At 43.7% G+C, this 26138-nt stretch overlaps 1 protein-coding gene across 1 annotated transcript in view; it reads left to right on the top strand.

Annotated features, from left to right (window-relative positions):
* plxna4 (plexin A4) overlaps positions 1 to 26138 on the top strand; it is a 345542-nt gene that overhangs the window by 199105 nt on the left and 120299 nt on the right. The window contains 2 exon segments of the mRNA XM_083757955.1: positions 660 to 785; positions 18408 to 18508. Coding sequence (XP_083614081.1) covers positions 660 to 785; positions 18408 to 18508 — 227 coding nt within the window.

The following is a 26138-nucleotide window of genomic DNA, read 5'->3' as shown; positions in this document are numbered from 1 at the left end:
GTTTTGGAGCCAGAAGGGAGAAGAGTTTGGGACGTGTGGAGCGTTGTCCCGGCGTTTTTAGTGAGGGTACTTCCAGCTTCCCTGCGTTGGCTGATCTGAGTGCGCGGGAGGGTTTGTAGGGTTCGATCATACTTGCAAGATATGGGGGAGCCATACCTTTGGTTGCTTTGAATGCCAGCATCAGAGTTTTGTATTCTGTGCGGGCAGCGACCGGGAGCCAGTGGAGGGAGCGGAGCAGGGGGGAGACATGCGACGCATTGTGAGCTTGTAGAGCAGCTGTTTTCAAATGGCCAAAATGTATATAGGGCTGAAGTGGTTAATGTATGTTTTGTATAGTAGGCTATAGTGGGAGCTCTGAATGATCTTTAACGTCCAGTATAATAATGTTATGAACACCAGTATAAGACGCCCTGAGGGCGAGAAGCGAGGTCAGGTCGCCATATATGGAGCGTGTCTATGGAGAGTGTACAGGGTTTGATGAGGTCAGATCAACATTTGGAATGAATTCTGTATTGGCCATATGGAGCGTGTCACGAGGCGTGACTGACTGACTGACTGACTGACGGGAGATGCAGGTTTTCATAGTAAACTGCGACCTACTGCCGCAATAATAATGTATTGTGATGATTACAATAACGTGAATTGTTGCTGTGTTTCAGATCCGCGTGGACGGCTCTTCTCGGGCTCTGCAGTACGAGACGGTGCAGGCGGTGGACGGACCCATCCTCCGAGACATGGCCTTCTCCTCGGACAACCACTACCTCTACGTCATGTCAGAGCACCAGGTACTGATACGCACACGCACGCATGCACAAAAGCTGTCTGTCCGTCGGACTGTCTGTGCGGTGTGTTTTTTCCCCACAACGGCTTGGCTAGTCAATTGCCACATGCATCATTGAGCTTCATTGGCACAGGCAACAGGGACAGAACTCATTCTTCTTTCATTTGTTCCAAATATAAGATGTTTATTAGCATTTCGGCCAAGTCTGAGCTGAGGGGCTCTTAACTTGGCCTGCTGTGAGGGCACACACTACAGGAAGTGGGAAGGAATAGCAAGCTGCAGCTTAGCCAGTAGAATTTCACAGAGACATCCACAAATCCCATTGATGTAGCATCAAGATAGAAACTCTGGCAAGTTTAACCCATTTGGGACTTAGGCCAGATTCTTCAAATTGTCTTCAAAATCTTCTCAGTGGTTCTCAAACTATTTCATGTCAAGGACCCCAGAAATTATCTGTATTTGGCCGCCGACCCCCATCTGAAAATATGTTGTTCCAGGGACCTCCCAGAAGCAATATATATATATATATATATATATATATATATATATATTCAAAGATTTCCAAGCTCGTAGTGAGCTTGTAGATCTGCTATTTTTTAAGAGCTGACATTTAATAGAATGGTGGTTCAATGCTAAAGCAACACATAATGTGCTCCTGTCCTAAATTGGTGAAGAGAGTAAAAAGAAAAAAGAAAACTAGTTGTGGTGTGCTCATCTGCAGATATGGACTTATATTGCCTGTATATTGTTGCTGTCGGGCAGAAACCTTCTATCTCCCTTTCAGGAAAGGAACGCCTCAAGATTGTACGTATACGTACAGTACTAGAGTACATTGAGTATACTTTCCTCCACATGATATTATCCACTGCAGTCTTTGGTTGGCAGTGATAGCCTATAGTCACCCTGCATGCAGCCATCACACAGCGGGGCCTAACAACGCACAAGTGTGTGTGTGTGTGTGTGTGTGTGTGTGTGTGTGTGTGTGTGTGTGTGTGTGTGTGTGTGTGTGTGTGTGTGTGTGTGTGTGTGTGTGTGTGTGTGTGTGTGTGTGTGTGTGTGTGTGTGTGTGTGTGTGTGTGTGTGTGTGTGTGTGTGTGTGTGTGTGTGTGTGTGTTAAATGCAGACATTTAAAGGTCCTAGCTGACACATTGATAGCACTCCACTTTAAATATCAGACAGACGGAGAGAGTTGAAGGTGCCCTTTAAAATGCAGCTCTACTCTCACTCTCTCTCTCATGAGGATTCAATCAGTCCATCTGGAGAGGGGGGGCATTTAGGATTTTATATTTGAGAGTTTTGATTCAGTTCAGTCAATGAGACATGTTTTGAGTGAGTGAGTGAGTGAGTGAGTGGGCGGGCGGGTTGGGCGACGAACAAACGTCTGAATAAATATAACATATTTTATTTTTTCCTCATTCTCTCACATTTCTCTATAAACTACCGGTACACATTTTCGGAGATTATCCTAGTTGGAAGGCTGTCTTCCACAAGAAGTCTGTTTAGGACATTTTCTTTCTTTCAAATACAGAATCTGGTTTAAAACACAAATACATGCTGCCTGAATGGCTCTCAAACCTTTTTCACGTCAAGGACCCCCCAAATTGATCCACTCACGGCAAAGTAGATTAACCATTTACAGTATTGCAACAAATGTAATACAGTTAAACTTGGCGTTAAAGGCTCCACTCTCTGACATGTTCCCTGACTATGTAGCATGCTAAGCAAAACCAGAGAACGCTAAGCAATACCCCCACAGGGATACTATAGAAATACAGGGATTATGCTATGTCAATAATACATAATGTAGGCATATTTAGCTTGAAAGAAGGACATGGGAGAAACACACGCACACACCTTAGAGTATATATTAATATAGACGGCACCTGGAGGAAACCCTGAGGCGAAATGGACATAGTGGCCGGATTTGGTATTGCAGCGCTGGGCCCAAACACATGAACGCGCTGGTCCGTTGACTATCATTGCGCACGTTCATGATGACACGTGAACGCTGAACGAGTGCAATGATAGTCAACGGCCAGCGTGTTCATGTGTTTGGACCCAATCCATCCCAGAATGCACTCTGTTCCTATACCCGGATGGAGGTGTGAAACCGCCTCATGCGCTATTGAGCAACTTAACGAGCTTGTAGGTCTGCTATGGATGTAGAAGACATTTTTAGAATCTGATCTCAGGTCAGAATGGGTTAATGCAAGTGGATGGGAGGAGAAATCCGGTGCCGTCTCTATTAATATATACTCTAAGGCGCAGCACGCACGCACGCACGCAGACACACACACACACACACACACACACACACACACACACACACACACACACACACACTGTTCCTGGTGGTATTGAACGTTAGAACTTAGACAAACAGCCTTGGCCCGATGGACAGCAGAATACGCCCCCCTGCTGCTGCTCCGGAGACCCAGACAACTCACAGAGATGTACAGTATGACGAACGAGAGGAACATTAGAATGAGGACTCTACAACACGAGACTTCATAGCCAACACAGCTCCTATACACATGAGTATACCCTGCTGCTATGCACCATGCAGACAGAGGCCCCATGCGCTCTCTCCCTCATTAAGCCCAGACTGGTGATACCAAGCCTGGGTTGAACAGGCGGGGAGACCCCCTACCTACTTCCTCCCAACTCTGCCCTAACCCTCTTATTAACCTCATTAACCCACTGATTGGCTGTCCTCAAATTGGATCACTCTCTCAACCTCTGACACGCTTGCACGCACGCACGCATACACACACGCACGCTCGCACGCATGCGTGCGTGCACGCACCCATGCACGCACAAATTACTAAATAGTGGTGTACTCTACAGAGTCTAGTTAGCCTATAGTCTATCTTCAAACAGATAACAGCCTACAGCAGAATCTGATTCTCAACCATTTTTACTTAAAGGACACCCTATTGTGTATGCATTCATGCAACTCTGAGAGTGGAAGTAAATGGGTCCCTACGGGTCCATTTGGTTTCATGTTTACACTCTCAGAGTTACAGACCCTCATTTGGACCCTGTGGTGGTCCCCGGCTAGACATTGAAATCCAGTGCCTTAAATAGACATTATTCTAGGTCCTCTAAAACGGTTTACGTACTTTAATGCCTTTCCTCATCAAGAGTGTCACACAAAAGTAGTGAAAAAACAGATCTACAAGCACACAATGCGCCGTGATGTGCCGCATTGTCTGCTTGTAGATCGGCTATTTTCACTGTTTAATTTAATTTAATTTTATATATAATAACCCGACAGCGATGATAATGTAATAATGGTGCAGATGAACTATTAGTCATTTTGCTGAGGACCCCCAGAACCCCCTTACGGGCCCCTCAGAACCCCCTTACGGGCCCCTGGGGTTCCCTGGACCTCCCTGGACCCCACATTGAGAACCACTGTAATTATACGACCACATGGCTAATTAAAGGCTGGTTGTACACATGTAGGGTTGCGGTCAATTCACATTAAACACATTGAACTTCAAATGTAAACAAAACTGCCAACTAACTCCCACTGCAATGATCAAGCCTTTCATTGTCTGAATTTCTCACAGAATTGATTTAATTGGAAATGGCATTGAACCCTGCAGGCTAGAAGCAGAGTGGATTGATTATAGTATGAAGTGGAGAACACAGACGTCAATGCATGTGCATGTGGTCTTACATGTTTTATTGGTTTAATTGATGTTTAATTTGTTTAGTTTTACTGAAGATATATCTCACAGCGATTTGATACAAGGGGAAGGCAAGCCCCCTCCCCCTCTCTCCCCTCCCTTACCATCAAAATGTATTAAAAGTGTTTAATTTATTTTCTATTGATTTTTAGAGGAAAACTACCACAGTATTTTCTGTCAACATCATCGCCTTTTAGTTGAATGTGAAGAAATCGATAAATGGGTGGCTGAATTCCATAACACCCCAGGCCCAGACTATTTATATTGTTATTTATTTCGGTAAGTAAAACACAGGACTACACTTTTATTTCGGTTAATAACAGTAATACTTTTTAGAATCAAACATATATGGTGGCTGTCGGGCAGAAACCTCATTATTTTACCTTTTTTATCTAAATTTTTATATTGAGAGTATGTGACTAAATAAAAACTAATTGGAACTTTTTCCCCCCTATTTCCAACAGTTATAGGGGGGGTGAAATCTTTGTATGATAGGAACTTGTTTCTTCTTTTTCTACATTACCCACTTAATAGCATCCCTATTCTGAGAGGAACATTAGCTGAAAATAATCTATCTACAAGCCCAGCGCAAGGCATTGTGGGCTTGTAGATCTGCTCCTTTTGCTGGAGGGGTGGAAAGAGCAGACCAAGAACGAGTTTCCTATGGAGTATTGCGGGTTTAAGCGGTTAACTGTTAGTACACATTAACATGATACAGTGCTGTCAAAAAGTCTATTAAATCTTTGAAAAGGTGTAATATGCAATAGCTAAAATTGTAGATGTACAGCTTGCGACACATTGCATTGTGACATGTTGTGAGCTTTTAGATCTGTTATATTTGCAATTTAAAATGTCAAAATAGGGAGGCTCTGGGTTCCTGGCACTAAATCACTTGGAATGGGGGCCGGAGGCTTAATACATAATCAAATCAGGGGTCCTTGGCATGAGAATGTACCAGACCCACTGGGCTTGGCAACCCCATAAGTTTAAATCTCCTTCGCTATATTATGCTAACAATGCTTTATCATTTCCAGCCTCTAGCTATGCTATGCTATGCTAACCTCATATCTGCCATCTATGATACTGGCAGCGAGGGCTGAAGCCTGGACGCAGATGGAAAACGCAATTATGTGTCACGGCGAGGTCTGACCCCTTCACATGCTAAGTGGATTTGCATTCCGTATGATGCTGTGTCCATAGTGGCACACGCACCATACACGCACACACGCACGCACGCTGGCAGGCACGCACGCACACATACACACTGACATCATCTTGCCTCAGGGACTCTGTAAACAACAGGCAACAGGCCTGTTTGCTGCAGTACAACAGGCGAAAATGTTGATGATTCACCACAATGAAAACGTGACTAAAAGACAACAGTAAGAGTGTTTATGTTTGTTATATTGGTATATCTGAGTGTGTGTGCATGCGTGTGGGTGCGTGTGTGAAGGAGAGACTTTGTGAAACGTGTAGCTAGAAGCGTGAAACGACGTCCACAGGAACAGAGGAAACAGAAACTATGTTAACATTTCCCTCAGAAGTGTGTCAGTCGTGTGTTGGGGCGGCAGTGGCTCCGGGGTAGAGTGGCTGGATGGTGAACCGCAAGGTTCCCAGTTCAAACCTGGGCTCCCCCAGAGTTAAGGTGGTTGCACACAGGACACGTTTTTTCGGGAAAACCTACGGAAAAACGCAGCTAAAAATCAGAAAACGCGTCCAGTGTGCAGGGAACTTTAGTACCGAAGTGTCCTTTTGCTCCCGATGTGCTGGTTGGTGCCGTGCATGGTTTCCTCCGGCATCGACGGTGTGTGAATGTGTGTGTGAATGGGTGAATGTAATGCACAATCTAAAGCGCCTTGGATAAAGGCGCAGTATAAATGCACCATTTACCATGCAGGCATGTTTTTATATTCTCTCGTTCAAGAGCCTCCAGCTCTAAACTAGGACACAACATACTAATACACACATCCGGACGCCAACCATGGTAAACTCACAAGCGCACGCTGGGGGATTGGAGAAGCTCACTACGAAAGCAGAGCGGCCGCTAAAACGGTCCCACCAGTAATAGAACTAAAGGTCGCTGTTGTTTTTAAGCCGTTTTTGATGAGATGCTAAGATGCAATTCCTCCGCAAATTGGTTTGTCGAATTTCTTCCGCCCTCCGGGGTTCAAAACAAGCGGGAGCGTTTGACTTTGAACAATCTCGTAGTACCAGATATAGTACACACACTTTCAATAATTCAAACTCGCGGAATCCGCAGTGAGTTGCTATGTCGCACATGAATAATTTAATGAAGGAAATGCGTTGGTGGCAGATATAGTTTGTATATATGGACCATGATGGATTCCATTCCCACGACTACAAAAAGAGGAAAAGAAGCTTGTAGATCAGCAATTTTTTGCAAAGACATCTGGTGTAGAGGCCGGGGGAAAAGAGCACACCAAGTATAGATCCCTGGGAAACCTGCTAATTGTAGAGGGTTTACACCAAATCTCTTTGCTTAAAGGACAACTTTAGTTTTTTTCAACTAAGGTTCATGTTTTTGGTTAGAGAAATTAGAGAAAGTAAACAATGAGTATTATTTTTTTTCATTTGCTGCTTTCTTTCATTTTAGCGATTTGGCAATTTTTTTGTACTAAATGTTATAGTGATTTTTTTTTTTTTTTTTTTACTATAGTCCTATTAGAGCTCATAAATCTGTCCACAAAAAAGATCACAGGATCTATTGAATGTGTAGGGCAGGTGACAGCCCAGTGATATAACACAGTATGGCATCCCCCTATACTATATAGGGCCTATAGTACCCCCTATCTGTCCTGACTCCTTATCAATAATTTATACATAATGGATCGGTTTTTTGGACTTGGACTTGTCTTGGATGGTTCTTCGTCTCAACTGCTAGGCAATGTAATGCCTACAGTTCCACGTGCTTGTCACGGTGGGGAGCAGAGCATGTGAGCGGAGCGGAGCGCGGAGCGAGCGAGGAGCGGAGCGGGGGGATTTTGACGTGAGCGCGGAGCGGGTTTTTAAATGTGTCAGATTGACTTCCGGAGCGAGAACTGTCCTCCGCTCCGAGCCGCTCAATGCACACGGCACGGCTAATTTACATCATGCTCCAAAAAAGACCGCATGTTGCTGCAACATGCGGTCTGAAACGAAGGCCTTCAGGTTTAATTAGCCAATTTCAGGAAAACAGCATTTTATTTTTCCCCCGTCATTTCTTTCTGCTGAGCGGAGCGGGCATCTGAGTGTAGCCTCGGAGCGAGCACGGAGCGGGGAGCGCTCCATGCGTAAATGAAGGTGAGCGCTGAGCGAGCGAGGAGCGGCGTGGGGGGAGATGAACGTGAGCGCGGAGCGAGCGTAACAAAAGCCGTCGAGAGCAAAGAGCGGAATTATCGGCCGCTCCGCTCCGCTCACATCTGGCTCTGGTGGGGAGTTCCCCGTTCAGATGATCATTCTGGGGGTCACGTGACGTCCTGAGAAGTTTGGGAACCCTCGACATATCCAGACTGATTGGATGAAAAGAAAAAAATTAAAACGAAGAAGAAGACAAAGTTAGCCAATAATAAATGGTTAGGTTTTGGGGGACGGGGGTGAGTCGTGGGAAACGGAGAGATAAGTGAAAGTAATGGATCCCGTTGCAGGCATTCGTCTTCCGTTGACGTCTCCCCGACGACAGCCACAATGAATGGCTTCTCGTTTGACCTCTGTAGACATCGAGATCAAAACAATATTGCGCCCGCAGCCATTGCACCAATCAATCTGTTATAACTGAGCCAATGAAGGCCGTTGGGCTCCGGCTGACGGATCGAGAAGGGTTTCAGCCGTGACTGGGTGGGGGGGGGGGGGGGGGGGCACAGACACGTGTCACTCGCTCGGCCGTCCTATAATGAGAGAGAGAGAGAGAGAGAGAGAGTCACCAAGAGAATGATGTACAATCTCTCCGCACAGTGACACGCTGAGAGCTTGTACGTCTGCTATTATTGAATAGTCAACATATAAATTAACTGGAGCGGTGCCTGTTGGAGCCTCTACAGATATTATGTCTGTGTCCCATGTATGCCCATATATGGAGTTCTTTCAGGCATTCCCAAATATGGAGTCTATGCAGACGAATGATGTCAGTACAGGCCAGCTCCATATATGGACCCTGGGCAGAGGCCTTTTTGGGGCGGTTCTGGACAACCGTGGGTCCGACCGACTCCACACCGGGCACTCCCTGTCATGGTGTGGAACACGCGTGGCGAATTTTAACGTGGCAAACGGTTCTCGAGTTACGTGGATTACAGTACACACACACACACACACACACACACACACACACACACAAAGGGACTTGGTGCATTTATACATAAATAGATAGATTAAGTGGTTAAAATAATTTGCTTGGGGATCCCCAGACCCCACTTTGAGAATCAATTACCCAGAGGAGGAAGACGAGAGGAATGGTGATGAAACAGCAGGACAGTGGTGGGAAAAAAGTACTTCACTTAAGTAAAAGTATCAATACTGCAATGTAGAAACACTCTTGTTACAAGTAATAGTCCGGTAATCTAAATTTAGTTGAGTAAAAGTACAACATATAAGCCTCCTCAAAGTACAGCACCAACAGTATAAGTACTCATTATGCAGAATTTCACAGAGCAGATCTGTATACAAGCTCATTATGTGTCACAGTGCAACACGTTGTGAGCTTTCAGATCTGTTTTCAAATAGCCCTAGAATAGGGCTGAAGTGGTTATAGTGTACGTTTCGTTAATAATAATAATCAAAATCTACAAAGGAACTGTAACTAAAGTTTTCAAATGATTGTAGTGCCGTAAGAAAGCACAATATTTGCTTCTGATGTAGTGGAGTAGAGTTAAAAGTACAGAAATGTGGAAATACTCCAGTAAAGTGACAGAAATACCTCATGAGGTATTTCACGATACAGTTATGCATAATTGTCCGTGCGTACAGTATTCGAGTACATGCACTTAGTTACTATCCACCACTGCAGGAGGATTGCACGTTCTGGCTGAGAACTCCTTCTGGCTCCTGTCTCGCTCTGCCAGACAATCAGACATCTATCTCTGCCTCCTGATATGACTGCTGACATCTAAATTCTGTTGAATGAACGGAGGCTCTATAGCTGCGTTGGAAGCAATTCAAGAGACTTGAAATACAACAAAATAACTTGCATCGCTGAACCCAATGCAAGGGAATTTATAGGTCCTTCGTAGTGGGATCAGTTCCCAAAGCAGGCCAGTGGTACAGTAGGTAGTGTTGGAAAGTAACTACGTATGTTTACTCAAATACTGTACTGAATGTAGCTGATAACACAACGTCGTCTCTGTCGGGCAGAAACCTCCCATCTCCATATTCAAACGTTTTGTGTTTTTTTCCTAAATGAACACCCTACTTAATCATACTACACTACAGCGTCGCACAATGAGCTTGTAGATCTGCTACTTTTGATGCTGTTGAATTTGAATCCTGGAAAGTAACAGTTTTGGACATATGAGGTTTCCACCCCGGTTTCTTTTCGATAACCACTTCAACCCCATGTACCGTAATTCATAAACCAGAGTCCCCCTGGGTTCTATATGCTATAGGCCCCCTTCCTTTTTCTCCCCTTTTACACCAAATCTCTTCCCCCGAAACAACTGTTGATCTATTTTATTTTATTTTATAAAGTATATTTATTGGTTTTTAAAGACACAGACATTACACAACAAGAACATAATAACAAATAAAATAAAATAAAATAAAAACAGCTCAGGCACAACACTATTATAAATAAAAAGATTGAATATACAAAGACATGACAAGGACAATGAACTATAATGACAAGTGACTTTCGAATTTTCATAGACTCCCAATCAGGGAATACATCCATACAGTACATAAATACATATATTAAAAAGGCAGACAATAGTTATCATAGGCACCAAATCATTACAACAAGAGCAGACCCATGCATGCTCCACTCAAAGGCGGCAACCGCCACCCCTCCAGGCGGCAGGGCTACCGCCCCAAGAAGCGGCCCCGACGCAACGCATCGAGACCCCTGCCCGGGCGACCACCCCCCCATACCCAAAGGGCAGACAAGCCCCCGCCCCAAAGCAGAGCACCCACTAGGGAAGAATGCTGGCATATAAGATATCTAAGGTTGGTACGGAAAACCTCCAAGTATCGTGGCAGACAGTGTGGTTCCAATATGATTCAAATAAGGGTCCCAAATTTTGTAGAAAGTGTCCAATTTAGAATGCAACATGCATGTAATGTATTCACAAGGAATACAGCCCATTATAATGTTATGCCATGATTTCTTTGATGGAGCAACATCCTTGATCCAAAACGAAAGAATATTTTTAACTGTTGATCTATAAGCTCACAATGCTCACAACGATGCAACGTTCACCTCCCAGAATATGGACGCTGTCGCTATAGGGTTCATGTGGTTACTACACTTGAGATAAGTGTTCTCTCCGTGTCTGTCGCAGTAGTGTCTCTTTCTTCTATAGCTCAGTCAACATCATCTCCGCGCATGTCATCTGTGTCATTTTAAAAGCATCATTATATTGGTGGTGGCGGGGGTCTCGGCTCCCCCTATTGTCGGACGGTGATGAGTGCAGGGGGTGTAATGGCTGTCATTAAAGCTCACCTGAAACAGCTGGGGGGGATTTGTCTGTTCTCCATTGTGTGACGCTGAGAGTTACACATAATGGGTGGGCTTCATGATGAAACCCACGAGGAGCATGCACGCACACACGCATGCACGCACACACACACACACGCACACACACACACACACACGCACACACACGCGTTGCACATGCGCACGCACATGCACACGCATTTTTTATGAATAGAGTCCAAAGGGAAGCGTGCACATCCCAATGAAAACCTTTCAGGTGCTGAACGATAATACGTGTATTGGAGGAAAGGAAGGGAAGTTTATTTATTGGAGTCCTCAAACAACACTTTGACCACTTATTTACCAACTACCAAGTATATAAAAAGACACATTATTATACAGTAGGTGCTGCAGTAAGGTTACATTCACAAAAACATGGCATGTCTTCATGATGCAATAAGCATGTCACTTATACCCCAAGTAACATCGTCTCCGCCATTTGTGGCGGCTACCGGTTATATCAGAGACAGCACAATATTCACATAGTCTGCACCTAAGCCCTACAGCTCTGAGTATGTAGAAGTGCTTGATATGTATGTTTTCCCTATGTTACACCATCTTTTATATCGAACTATGAATGCACCAAGTCTCTAGTATAGAGAGATATGGGAGTGGTTCTGGACCGGGCCGGGGATTCAATCTGACATCTTTGGCTCTGTGCTTGTGTGCGTGACCGTGCGACTGTGTGATGAAGTGTTAAATTACGAAGCGCTCAGGGCCATTGTTTGCTGCAGATGTCTGGGTGCTTAGCTTTACCTCACAAGATCGCAAGGTGACAAGCCACTTGATTCAACAGCGATGCTACATGGATTATATGACGCACGCGCACGCACGCACGCATGCACGCACTCACATAAGGGGGGATTGTGGTTTCATATACTGTGATGACACAATGGTTATTGGTTATTTAGCTGGCGGTGGGCTTAGCGGCTTATCAGAGGAGACGGGAGGAATGGGGAGAGAAGGCACGGTGGTAGCGGAGAGAAAGGAAGGATGGAAGAAAGGAAGAAGATGGGGAGGGGGAGAGAAAAGAGGGATGGAAGGAAGTCTAATTTTCGAGAAGAGAGATTACCCAAACTAGTGAAAATAGCAGATCTACTGGCTGATGATAGGTTCTCGGTTTACCTGTGATCCTACATTACTATTTCTATGCATTTGATACCTCATGTTTACCTTGCTTATACTGCAAAGCACTCTGGATTAAGAGCGTCTGCTGTAAATGACTAAATTGTAAATTGTAAGTGAAGTGACAGGAGAATCTATCTCTCTCAAGATGCAACAACATACAGTAGCACACACACATTTTAAGTCTCTGCGTGAGCTTAGTTTACATGCGCATACACACACGCACACACGCACGCACGCACGCACACACACACACACACACACACACACACACACACACACACACACACACACACACACACACACACACTTATCTGAGTGATACTATCTCCACCTCATTCCCTTTATCTAACTTATGCTAATGGTTTCTACACACAATGGAGAAGCTAGAACATGCCAACATGCATCCCTAATGCTTACACTCACGCACACAGCCTCGCACGGACACACACACACACACACGCACACGACTTCTTATCTCACAATCTGTTGAGTTTTAAGAGGAGTCGCCCCCTCCTATTCACTCAGTAATTCAGAGAGAGAGAGATAATTCAGAGAGAGATAGAGAGTGAGAGAGTGAGTGAGTGAGTTGGTGTGTGAGCGCGCATGTTTGTTTGTGCATTTTTATTTGCATTGTAATCCTCATAGGAGGATTTTAGATCGCCTCATATAATAACTGTGTTTGAAAATTTAACAAATCATCCATGCCGCTTCACTCATATGGATATGAAGAATCAACTGACAAGAAAACGCTATTGTTACTGCTACTGAATTAGTAATTTCTTTGCTAAAAACAGACTGTATCATACAGTATATGAGTGACTGACTGTCACAAACAATACAGAGACACTTCCCTGACAACAACGCAGAGACAGCTTGTTTATTTTTGGACCACTATGCTTATATGAAACGATTTTAAGATGACCCTGTGGAGTGGGAAACAGCGAGACAGGAAACCCAAGTTGCGTAGAGGTAGTTTACTGATTCTTCCACAGAAATGTATTACAGATACTCTCTGGTAATAATAACAACAACAACACATTAACCCGGAACCGGAAACACTCAGTTCTCCATCTTTTCCCAGTGCTCTTAACACTCGCACGTCGGAGCGGTCTTTCTGACCGATTTTGAGATTTTTAAGTGCATTTTCTTTGCCCATGAAGTCTTGAGAAAGTTCCCCTTGCATGACTTTTTCTAAATATTCGATTCAAATCATCTCTGTTTTTTTTTCCATCTGAAACGTTTTGTAAATATGATTTTAGGCATACTTATACCTAAAAAAAACACGGTCATCTTGACCGTCAGAGTAGTAGGTGAGTTTAGTTCAGACATGCTAGTGTTAAAGGCACAATACCTCTTGGGTGAATGTCTCTCACAGTCTCAAGATGTGGGTCACCACAACCCAATATTATTCTCCATTGAGAAATTATTTCCGTGAACCAGGCAGAACCGGGGGATGAGCGAGTGACGTCAGGACTTCAACTATAGTCTCTGTGCACAGCAGACATATTGGAAAGTAATTGGGCCTTGTTCCAAGCTCTGTTCCATTTAGTGTAGCACAGTGGTTCTCAAAATGTGTTAATTGCAAGGACCCCCATAACTCTACGAGTGTAGAAATTACGCGTTAATTTGGTTCCATTTGTACACTCTCAGAACACATGATAATGTGAATTCATGCGACCATGCGAGGTCTACCAGGCTACAAAGCAACAGTAACAAAAGGAAAACAAATGAGTCCTGTAGAGCCCTGCATAATTATAGGCTAAGCACTTCATAACAACTCAAAAGCTCATTAAAATAACCTTTTCAGTATGTGCTTATGCATTTAGAGAATATGTTGTTTAGACAGACGCTAGGCTAATTGTTTACCTACTTCCCTAATTTTCACTACACTGTCTCTCTTTGCACTCCACTGTGATTATTACATCAAACAAACCTTGTTGTTTGTTGACTAGGGTGCATGTTGTTTACTCTATGCTTACTCTGACCAGTTGCACTGGATAAGAGCACCTGCTAAGTGCCTTAATTATTATATATATATATATATATATATATATATATATATATATATATCGATCTTTCCCAATCGGACCAGAAGGAAAACAACTAGCATGAAGACAACAGTTTTTACAAAACTCAAGACTCAATTATAATTATTTTGCAATCTCAGGGCACATTAGAAACATACATTATACTAATGATAAACTTAAGACCTATTTCCAACATATCTACAAGCTCAAATAGATCTGCTATTTTATGTATTTTTATATTATTATTTATATTTAGTGATTGATTTTGAAAACCAATCCCTGATTTATTTTGTACAATGTTTACCATAATACAACGTGTATACTTTTTTGTTTTAAAACAATAATTATGTATAATTGTGAAAATATTTTTTCTATTACTCACAACCCATAAAAATGGCTCTGCACCCCAAAGAATTGGCCCTTTCTATATAGAATATATAATCTATTCTAACATATACTGTAGAAGTGGGGTGCGTTCAAGTGCTGAGATGGCTGCAGTTCTTCCACATAGAAGTGGGGTGCGTTCAAGAGCTGAGATGGCTGCAGTTCTTCCACATATAGAAGTGGGGTGCGTTCAAGAGCTGAGATGGCTGCAGTTCTTCCACATAGAAGTGGGGTGCGTTCAAGAGCTGAGATGGCTGCAGTTCTTCCACATATAGACCGATTCCGTACCGGTTTCATGGTCGCAGCCTACGTATTTCCTGTAGGCGGACTCGACGTAGCTGCGGGGGTAAAACCCTCACCAGGCGCACATCTTCCACTACAGTGAACGGCAGAGTGACTGATGTTAGTTTGCCTCAAACTTTACTCCTTTACCTGCTTTTTTACTAACACTAACATTACAAAGATGCCCAGAACATCGAGATGAACCTGTGTAGTTTATGGCTGCTCCAACAGTAGTGGCAACATAACAAATAAAATAAAACGGAATGTCTAATATCCACCGCGATGGCTGAGACCAGAGCCATTGAGCAATGGTTGAGACAAAGCAGTGAAAGATACATAACGCCAGTCTTACCCAATACCAAATATTTCTGTTTTATTAACACAAGGCTGCTGTACTTTATACCTCATACTTTAAATGCTTAGTATGAGGTATAAAATACAGCAGCCTTGTGTTCATAAAACAGAAAGATTGGGTATTGGGTAAGACTGAAATTATGTATCTTGCAGGATTCTTCACTGCTTTGTCTCAACCATTACTCAATGGCTCTGGTCTCAGCCATCGCGGTGGATATTAGACATTCCGTTTTATTTTATTTGTTATGTTGCCACTACTGTTGGAGCAGCCATAAACTACACAGGTTCATCTCGATGTTCTGGGCATCTTTGTAATGTTAGTGTTAGTAAAAAAGCAGGTAAAGGAGTAAAGTTTGAGGCAAACTAACATCAGTCACTCTGCCGTTCACTGTAGTGGAAGATGTGCGCCTGGTGAGGGTTTTACCCCCGCAGCTACGTCGAGTCCGCCTACAGGAAATACGTAGGCTGCGACCATGAAACCGGTACGGAATCGGTCTATAGAATTGGGGTGTGTTCAAGAGGTGAGATGGCTGCAGTTCTTCCACATAGAAGTGGGGTGTGTTCAAGAGCTGAGATGGCTGCAGTTCTTCCACATATAGAAGTGGGGTGCATTCAAGAGCTGAGATGGCTGCAGTTCTTCCACGGTTCCTCCTAGGCTTACAGGTCCATTCACACTTGTAATGACAACAACACAAGACAAGGCAATGTCTCCAACTCTGGGAGCGAGAGAGAGAGAGAGAGAGAGAGAGAGAGAGAGAGAGAGAGAGAGAGAGAGAGAGAGAGAGAGAGAGAGAGAAGCCACTCAAAGTCTGACAGGGTATGAAACTAGTTCTGCGGGTGCTTGACCTTTTCGAGAGTCGCTTGTCAAATGAAATGGTAACCGAAATGTGCATGTGTGTGTGTGTGTGTGCATGCGCAGAAAAGAATAATAAATGCAAAGTGTCTTGTTCAATTCCATCGGCTGGGTTTTGTGAAAACCATAATTAGATGCTGGAATGAAATAAGCAGTTTTGTCATAGTCAATACGTCATTGGCTCACGTTGTACACACAAACTTGAGTATTGGTATAATACTTGAGTATTTGTAATGTGTGGACTGTGGACTGTCATTCCATTGAATTTCAATAGAGAGCGAAGCCAAGTTTTGTGGGTAGACTAATTCCTCGAGGTGGGATCGGAGCGTTGCCGTGGATGCACTGATGAGTTAACAGGGATATGTTGTACTTTGACTGGCATGGACCCCGAGTCGCAGAGCACCAGGCGGGGGGGCGGGCAAGCGAGCCTGGATATATATATATATATAGTGCCCTTCTCTCTCCCCTCTCTGTCGCCATGGTAACAGCGTGGCACCACGACAGCGGGTTGTCACTGGCGAGGTGTTTGATTAATGAGCCGTCATTGGTAGATGACCGCTGTCACTCCGAGCAGGCCTGCCAGTGACAGCCGGGAGAGGAGACCAGACGACATCATCACCGTGGGACTGAGATGGGTTTATGACTGTGTGTGTGTGTGTGTGTGTGTGTGTGTGTGTGTGTGTGTGTGTGTGTGTGTGTGTGTGTGTTGGATGTATTTCATTGTATTTGACTTCTTAAAAGTAAGCAATACCACAATGTCGAAATACTCTGTTACATGTAAAAGTGCTGTATTGAAAGTACACCAAGTACTGGCATCAAAATATAGCTAAGTACAGCCTGTAAAGTAAAGTAAAAGTACAGAAACCTCTGTCTACAACCTCACAACGTACCGCTGGGACGTGACGCCTTGTGCGCTTGTACAACGGCTGTATTTTTTTTTGCATTAATAATCTAAATATTCAAACGGAACTAGTAGCAAATGTTTTCAAATAATTGTATTTGAGTAAAAAAATAAGTACAATATTTAAATGGCAATACTCAAGCAAAATAAGTACAGGGGTACTCATTTTACTTAGTTCCTTGATACCACTGTGTGTGTGTGTGCGTGCGTGCGTGCATGTGTGCGTGCATGTGTGCGTGTGCGCATGCGTGTGTGCTGAGTCTATAAGCCTAGACTCAACACTTCAGACTTGAAATAAGAGTTTTAGATGAAAGTGAGTGTAAACACATCTATCTGCCTCCGGATAGAGCTGTTCATATATCAGCCATGGACATTTATACCTCTGCTGGATATGAGAGCATTTCTCTTCAGACAACCCTTCACATTCGCACCGAGTGGGAAAACACACACACACACACACACACACACACACACACACACGTACGCGCACGCACAAATGCACACGCACACGCACATGCACACACACACCGTATATCCAAGAAGAATGATGCCATTAAAATTAGTTTTCTTCGACTCTGGTTCCATGTTCCCTCTATGCGTGTGTGCGCTGCATGCTGCGTGTGTGCATATAACACAGACAGATGAACGCTAACACATTGTTCTTGGTTCCATGCAGACCCACCAAGCTGTGAACGGTGGTTCTCAACCTGAGGCCCCGGGCCCAGTGGTGGGGATAATGCAAGTGGGCCCCCAAACATAATTGGATTTGAATTATTACTAATAACACTAATATAAACAAAGCTTTCAACATTTTCAAGCGCAGGCCCTGATCCAGAAAGGGCTCAAAACCTGTTTGGGCTTAGAGAGGAAAGGCTGTAGAGATGGCAGACGCTTTTGTGCTCTCAACCCACATGGCATATAATGTGAAATATGTTTTTCATTAGCCTGGGATTTGGGTAGATATGGGGGTCTGGAGAGGTTTAAAAAGCCATGCATAAGAGGAATAATGCTATTAAAGCGTCAAAGCGTATTCATACGTACAGTGTACAGTAATGGATACACCCACGGCCTCACAGCAGACCTTAACACCCAACCTAACCTGTCAGCAATGAAGACCTTAACGAGCACGAGGATTTATGTGCTAATCATCGTCTGCACGCGCTGAAAACAGCACGCACTTCACGCACTTACAACCATTACGTTTTTGTCATATACAGTAGTATATTATGACTATGTGCTATATGTAACCGTGTGTGTGTGTGTGTGTGTGTGTGTGTGTGTGTGTGTGTGTGTGTGTGTGTGTGTGTGTGTGTGTGTGTGCAGTTGTCCAGGGTTCCGGTGGAGGCCTGTGGTCAGTACTCGACCTGCAGTGAATGTCTGGGATCAGGAGACCCCCACTGTGGCTGGTGTGTCCTACACAACATGTAAGTGACGTGCATGCGCGCGCACACACACACACACACACACACACACACACACACACACCCTTGAACTCCTCATTCTCACTACTTTCTTACTACATTCTCTCTCTCTCTCTCTCTCTCTCTCTCTCTCTCTCTCTGTCTGGAGATTCTAAATTCCAATCGCTCTGTCTGTCTGCCTGCCTGCCTTTCTGTCTGTGACTCTGTCTCTCTCTCTCACCCAAACACAGACATAGATCAGTGTGTTAGGGCTTTGGGTGGGTATCCTCCTGGGTTCACCCAAACACAGACATGGATCAGTGTGTTAGGGTTCTGGGTGGGTATCCTCCTGGGTTCACCGCACAGCCCTCCATCCACTCAGACTTCCATCCATCCATCCAAACACGGCCGGGCCTCGGGATAGCTTTCCCGGGTCCCGGCATGGTGCCAGCGCCCCCTCTTAGATCCATTACCAAACCAAACCCACTGGCATCACTTATACAGCCCTGAAACCAGAGCTGTCTGAGAGCGCTGGGCCTGGCACGGCGCCGCAGGGCTCAGTGCCAAGTCCACCTGGTTCTGGTCCAACCTGCAGTAGATCAACCTGGAATGAATGAATGAATATCACTTTACATTCAAATTAATGAATTCATTAATTAATATCACTTTGCATTCAAATGAATGAATGAGTATATGAATGAATATCCTTTCAAATTCAAATGAATGAATGAATATTCTTTCAAATTCAAATGAATGAATATCTCTTAACATTCAAATGAAAGAAAGACAGAATGTTAACATTCAAATGAATATTCTTTAACATTCAAATTAATGAATATATCTTCACTTTCAAATGAATGCAGATTCCTTAACATTCAAATGAATATATGAATGAACTTCCTTTATCATACGAATGAGTGAATGAGTGAATGTGTGAATGAATGAATGAACATTTCTAACGTTTATCCAATCATATCACTCTCCCTTTCTTCTGTGTCCAATATTGTTCTCTGTCTCTCCCGCAAGCACGCACGCACGCACACACGCACGCACTCTCTCTCTCTCTCTGGAGTTTCTAAATTATAATCGCTCCATCTGTCTGTCTGCCTGCCTTTCTGTCTGTCTGCACACACACACACACACACACACACACACACACACACACACAAACACAGCAGCTCATCCCAGTGGAGATGGTTCATCTTATGGACCATTGGGGCCCAGTAGATTTCCCTTTCCACCTTAAATTGAAAATTGGTTTCTTGTGCCCTGGAGTGGTGGATAGTTTGTGTGTGTGTGTGTGTGTGTGTGTGTGTGTGTGTGCGTGCTGCGTGCATGCATGCGTGAGTGAGTGCATATATATCTATATAGTATATATATATCTGTGCACATGCACAGATATAGTATATATCTGTGCATGTGCATGCGTACAGTATGTGCAGTTAAAGCATGCATGTGTGTTTGCGTGTGTGCATGTGCATGTGTGTGTGCGTGTGCGTGTGCGTGTGCGTGTGCGTGTGTGTGTGTGTGTGTGTGTCAGCAGTTTTCTTCATTGCACACCTTCAAACGGTGTTTATAGATCGTATAGTGGAACCACTCCCTTTAAAAATGGATGAAAGGCTTGGTTTGAGGGAACTGATGAGACCATCTGTCTCATGTCTGCCAATATGCCTACACCTCTTATATGTGAGTCAGAGCTTGTGTGTGTGTGTGTGTGTGTGTGTGTGTGTGTGTGTGTGTGTGTGTGTGTGTGTGTGTGTGTGCGTGCCTGGTGAGTGCGTGCGTGCCTGGGTGTGTGCGTATGTGCGAGCACACATGCACCTGCATTTGTGTGTCCAAAAATATCAAGTGACCAGCTTCCATCAGAGTTGGACTCAGTTGCCACCCTGCTCCTCAGTCCGCGCACACGCTCACATGCACACACACACACACACACACACACACACACACACACACACAGAGTGATCCATTTGTTCGACCTCGCCCCCCCCCCCCCCCCCCCCCCCTCCCCCCCCACCATCCCCCTCCCCCCCCTGCTCTCACGGCGGGTCAGTGTAAGTGAGACCCCCTGTGAGGCTGGTGGTGGTACAGGCTCACAGCCCCCTTCTTTCTTCATGTTTGTTCTGTCCTGTTCTGTTCCAACCGCTGGTGCACGACCAAGGAACATATTGAAATACACAACTATACCACTGTGATAATGACTCACTGTTACCATGTGTTTTATGATGGCAGAGGATCTACAGCCCTGTGCTGTTTGACTCCTTTTTGTCTTCTTCCACTTTCAGCAATTGTGTGTTTTGTGTTTGCATGCATGTTTTGATGAATGAATGATGTGAATGTGGTCATACATGCAGCCATACATTATGTATATAGGATATATTGCTGTTTGCGTTTGTCCGTAACGCCCTATTCCCATATCCTGGACGGACGGCAATGCTGTGTTATTATTGGATCATTAGTCTGTCTCGGTCCCATAGCCTAGACGGGTATGAGCAGGGTATGGACTATACTATTTATTTTATTTATTGGTCATTATATAACGTGATGCTTCATCTATTTTGCCAGTTTACGTCACAGCGATTATTGATTTTCAACGTGGATATGTCATGCCCTGACTGATCAATAACACCAAGATCAACCATGAACAAACAATATTGATTATTTTAACTGTTTGAAACCAGAGCGGTGCATTTGATAGTGTTCAATATCCCCAAGTACTGGCAGGATATCGAGGTGTGTGTGTGACTGTGTGTGTGTGTGTGTGTGTGTGGGTGGATGTGGGTGTGTGGGTGGATGTGGGTGGGTGTGTGCAGTGGTGGAAAAAGTACTACATTATTTACTTACCAGAATACAAAATGTACTCACAATGCTCACAAGACACATGTGGGCTTGTAGATCGGCTAATGTCCAAAATATATATTGGGCTTAACTGGGTAATTTGTGTTTTGTAATAAAACATCTACAAAGTAAAGTTCTTATAACCGTAGTGGAGTAAAAAAAAAGTGCACTATTTTCCTCTGAGATGTAGTGGCGTAAAAGTAAAAAATATAACACATTTTTATACTGAAAAATGTACTTATGTACAGTAAGCACAGTACGCTGTGTGGAGGACTGGTTGATTATTGATGGATTCATATACAATAAGAGAGGCCATGGTATATATTGGTATTGCTACCTGTTGTGCGCACTAGAGCGTACGATCAATTACTGTATTGATTGGCCTACTAGTGTGCTCTCACAGGCAGAATGAAGAAGAAGAAACAGCAGTAGACAGAGAGAAGTGGACGGAAGTCCCACTAGGGAGATCGAGTGACATACATTGAATTAACAATGCATTAAGATTAGTCCCTATAGTGACACACACGCACGCACACACACACATGCGCACGCACGCACGCAAGTGTGCGCACACACATTGAAGAGAGGAGTGATCTTGAAAAGAGGAGGGGTCTTGAGGGGGAGTGTGCTGTTATATAGTTTGTTGTTACCAATCAACCTTGAAATCACCTCCCTGGTCTGAGAGGCTCTCTCTCTCTCTCTCTCTCTGCCGTTTATTTATTCTATAGTGCATGTGATCTTGCTCATTATCCTTGCCAAACTTTTACCAATCAATCAGCTTATTTGGAAATGTGTATATAGGTGTGTGTCAACACACACCACAGATGGGTGTTTGACTTATTTGTGTGTGTGTGTGTGTGTGTGTGTGTGTGTGTGTGTGTGTGTGTGTGTGTGTGTACCGCCCTGAACTCCTCTGTCAATCATGCCCTGTCTCAGCCTATCAGAAGCCATGGTTGCTGTCGCCGTGCATTATTTATCGTCACTGTCGGGCGTGAATTCATGCCCTACTTCATTAGGGCCTATACAAAAGCATCGCACAAAAGTAGCAGCTCTGCAAGCTCGAAGTGCATCACATTGCGACTAGAGTTGTTGCCGGTATCGGAAAAGCTGCTGATACTGTGCCTAAAATGCAGCTATTGGTATCGACAAGTATCAGTCAAGTCAGTTTATGGCATTCTGATACCATGTAATTGTTCACATGATCATATGTCATTTACAGCCAGTTAGTGTACTATTTACATTATTAATTTAATCTACTAACTTGTAGCTGCACTTTTTATTATTAATGGCATTTGTATTTATTCCTAGATCAGTGGTTCTCAAACCTTTTAAGGAGCCCCATAACGCTGAGAGTGTTATAAATGGAACGAAATGGACTCGGAAGCGTCCATTTGGTCCATTTGGTTCCATTTGTACACCAAAATAACCATTTGTACACCAAAGGAACAATGGTATTGTTACACAGTTTGAGCTTGTAGATCGTCTATTTTCAGTCTTCAGGTTTTGTACAGATTTTCCGCCCGACAGCAGCGTTATGCTAATGTCTCGTCTCGCTCGGCAGGTGAAAGGCAGGGTCTTTTTTTTTTTAACTTGCGTCAACCCTTCCCTTCAAGCGCTCACATTTCACTGTCTTCCCCCATTGACATTGACGTCCTTTGCCCTGTCTCTCAGAAGAGGATTTTGTGGAAGTTTGAAAACTCCCTTGAGGGAACACAGCATTCAGTTAACCTTCCTTTACTCTCTATTGCACCAAGCTATCACTTACCTTTGTTACGTCACTGGTCACCCACACAATGACTTATTTTCTAGTTTACTCACCCCATGAAGCCTTGAATGAATGCATCGAGACATGGGCATGGCCAAAGCATTTCCGGGGGTCCCCAGCCAAAAACGTTGAGAACCCCTGCTCTACCATACACAATTACATTGTATTCATTAAAAAGCTTACATTTTGCTAACCCATTTTTACCTGAGATCAGATTCTAAAAATGTCTTCTACATCCTGACAGTGTTCTGAAAAAGCTATGTTTCTATGTCATAACATAATGCTAACAGATCACACACACACACACACACGCACACACACACACACACACACACACACACACACACACACACACACACACACACACACACCTGACAAATCCCCAGGAGGCCACAGCTACTCCGCTATAGCCAGACATTGTCCCAGACTCCCGGCGATGTTTGTCTTCCCACAATGCATGTCTGTCAGCTGTCAATTTAGCACCTAACTAGGCTGTCAACATGGCCGCCAATGTGTGACAGCCAGACAGATTGGAAGCCATATTTAGAAATAACATTGTGTCAAAGTGAATGTTATCTCCTCCTCCTTTTGATGCGGAGAGAATATATCTGTCTATTAGCGTATGATGCGAAGGCGTGTCAGCGACGCTAATGTTGCTGTAACTTATCTTCATTTAAATAATTGCGGTGACATACAGTATCTAAATTCTCTGCCTCTGCCAGTGATGGGAGAAGTAGGCTACTACTGTAGTACTCACATGTTTTACTTAAGTAAAAGTATCAATACCATCATGTACTGTAGAAATACTCTGTTACAAGTAAGTGTATTCAAAATGTACAAAAGTAAGTACCAAAAGTAAAAGTAGACTCATTATTACATTATGTAGATTAACCATTTCACACGGTTTCAAAATGTTTTGTTTCAAAAAACATTTTGTGCGTTTATATAACGTTGCTGTCGGGCAGAAACCTCTTACTGTATGTATCTCCATATTCTAACTCCATATTCCTGTTTTTTCGTAAATGAACGCCCTTACTTGATCATAATTATACTACAGCGTCACACAAAAGCATCAAAAGTTGCAGATCCGCAGCTGTGTTTTGAGCTTGTAGATATGCTACTTTTTCATTGGAATTTAGGGCATAGGACGTTTCCACCCGACAGAGACGATATCATATAATTATATTTTGTCAACTTTCAAAACGTCTCCATTTGCCCACTTTCTCTTCTTTCTTCTATTTCAATCCTTAACTTTTCCCCCCTTAATGGTTCTCGCTTTCGATCTTCATCTCCCAGCTGGGGTAACAAACATATCACTGAGTAAACACACTAAACGTCTCGCTCTTATTTGCAAGTCACGCTGTCAAGCTGTTGTAAAATGTCTCCTGAACGTATTCCAAACGCATATCGTTCGCAAACGTGTAACCTTTTCAGAGAGGAGCACTAATTGGCAGATCCAAGTGATGGGTTCTCTCTCTCTCTCTCTCTCTCTCTCTCTCTCTCTCTCTCTCTCTCTCTCTCTCTCTCTCTCTCTCTCTCTCTCTCTCTCCCTGCCTCATTAATTGTGCACCGCCAGTGGTGGAAAAAGTACAAAATGTTTTTAATGAAGTAAAAGTGTCAATACTGCAATGTAGAAATATTCTGTTACATTTAAAACTATGGTTTATGTATGTTTAGTAATACAAACCTAAGTAACTAGTAACTAAAGTTTTCAAATAAGTGCAGTGAAGTAAAAGTACAATATTTTAGTTGATATATTTGTGTAGAAGTAAAAGTAAAGAAAATTGGAAACACTCCACTAAAGAGTAAATGTACTTAGTTACTTATACCACTGCTGTGTTCACAGCCATCCGTTCTACGCTGCACATTGCGTCTCGTTTACTCGCGGAGTGCCCGCACCAATGCTAATGAAGGTGTTGTTTGCTAGGATTAGCATGCTACCTGTGTCTCCGCTGTGTTTGGCTCGCAGCATCCGCTAGGCTAGGCCTCCCGCTTGGAGTTATCCAACGGCGCGAGCCAGAGCGCTGCAAAGCACATTGTTGGCCGTGAAAGACATTGTTTACACCCCCAGGAAGAGAGAGAGAGAGAGAGAGAGAGAGAGAGAGAGAGAGAGAGACAACACAACACAACAGGCAGTAAAGACAAAAGCGTCAGCTGTAAGCTCTACGACAACATATGACCTTAGCTGCTAAACACATGACTCATATCAACTTCATTCAGTTGATGTCATTTTAGAGCTGCTATCCACAGCTTATTCTAATACATTTGACGTTATTTTAACCAAAACCAATATTTATGGTATTTATGTGGACTATGTTAAAGTAAAATGTATGTTAAAGTAAAATGTTACTTTTTGAGCGGTGCCAACCGCCTCCATTATGTGATTGAGTATGACCCATTGACCCCTGTCTGAGTACAGACACATGAGTCACGCACGCACGCACGCACGCACGCACTCACTCACGCACGCACGCATGCACGCACGCACGCACGCACGCACGCACGCACGCACGCACGTCGCACGCACGCACGCACGCACGTGTATAAAACATAGTCTTATATTCAGCACAATACGCTAACTACTAGTACAGTACATCTTTATAGGATATGTTTTCCACCTGCACAACAAGCATATACAGTAGGCCTATATCTGCCTTCCGGTAGTGCTATCTATCCTTGCTGCTGCTTCCTTTTATTATCATTTATCTCATGTACTGTATATCAGACTTTGTAATATTTCATGTGTCTGTGCCTGTTATTTGACTTGCTCTGTATTCTGGGTTAGTTTATTCAATATTCTACCTTCCCAATTCAGACTCTTGCTTGGCAACGTGGTGTGAGCCCGTAGATCTGTATCATTTGATGTAAAGTAAAGTTTTGTAGGCTATAGCGTCGCAGTCCCGCCTATGACGAGGGCCTATAGGAAATGATTATTTTCCTAGACTTTTTAAAAATGTATTGAAATTTATTGAAAGACGTTTACACAAAGCGGTGTTGTGACAAATCATGACAATAAACACAATGTTTTGGGCTGATCAAATCATTAGAAAG

This window comes from Protomyctophum parallelum (genome assembly GCF_964188405.1).
Source record: "Protomyctophum parallelum genome assembly, chromosome: 22".
In the NCBI taxonomy this organism is placed as follows: Eukaryota; Metazoa; Chordata; class Actinopteri; order Myctophiformes; family Myctophidae; genus Protomyctophum; species Protomyctophum parallelum.
Note: the sequence above shows the minus strand (reverse complement) of the source record. Positions and strands in the feature narration are given on the sequence as shown.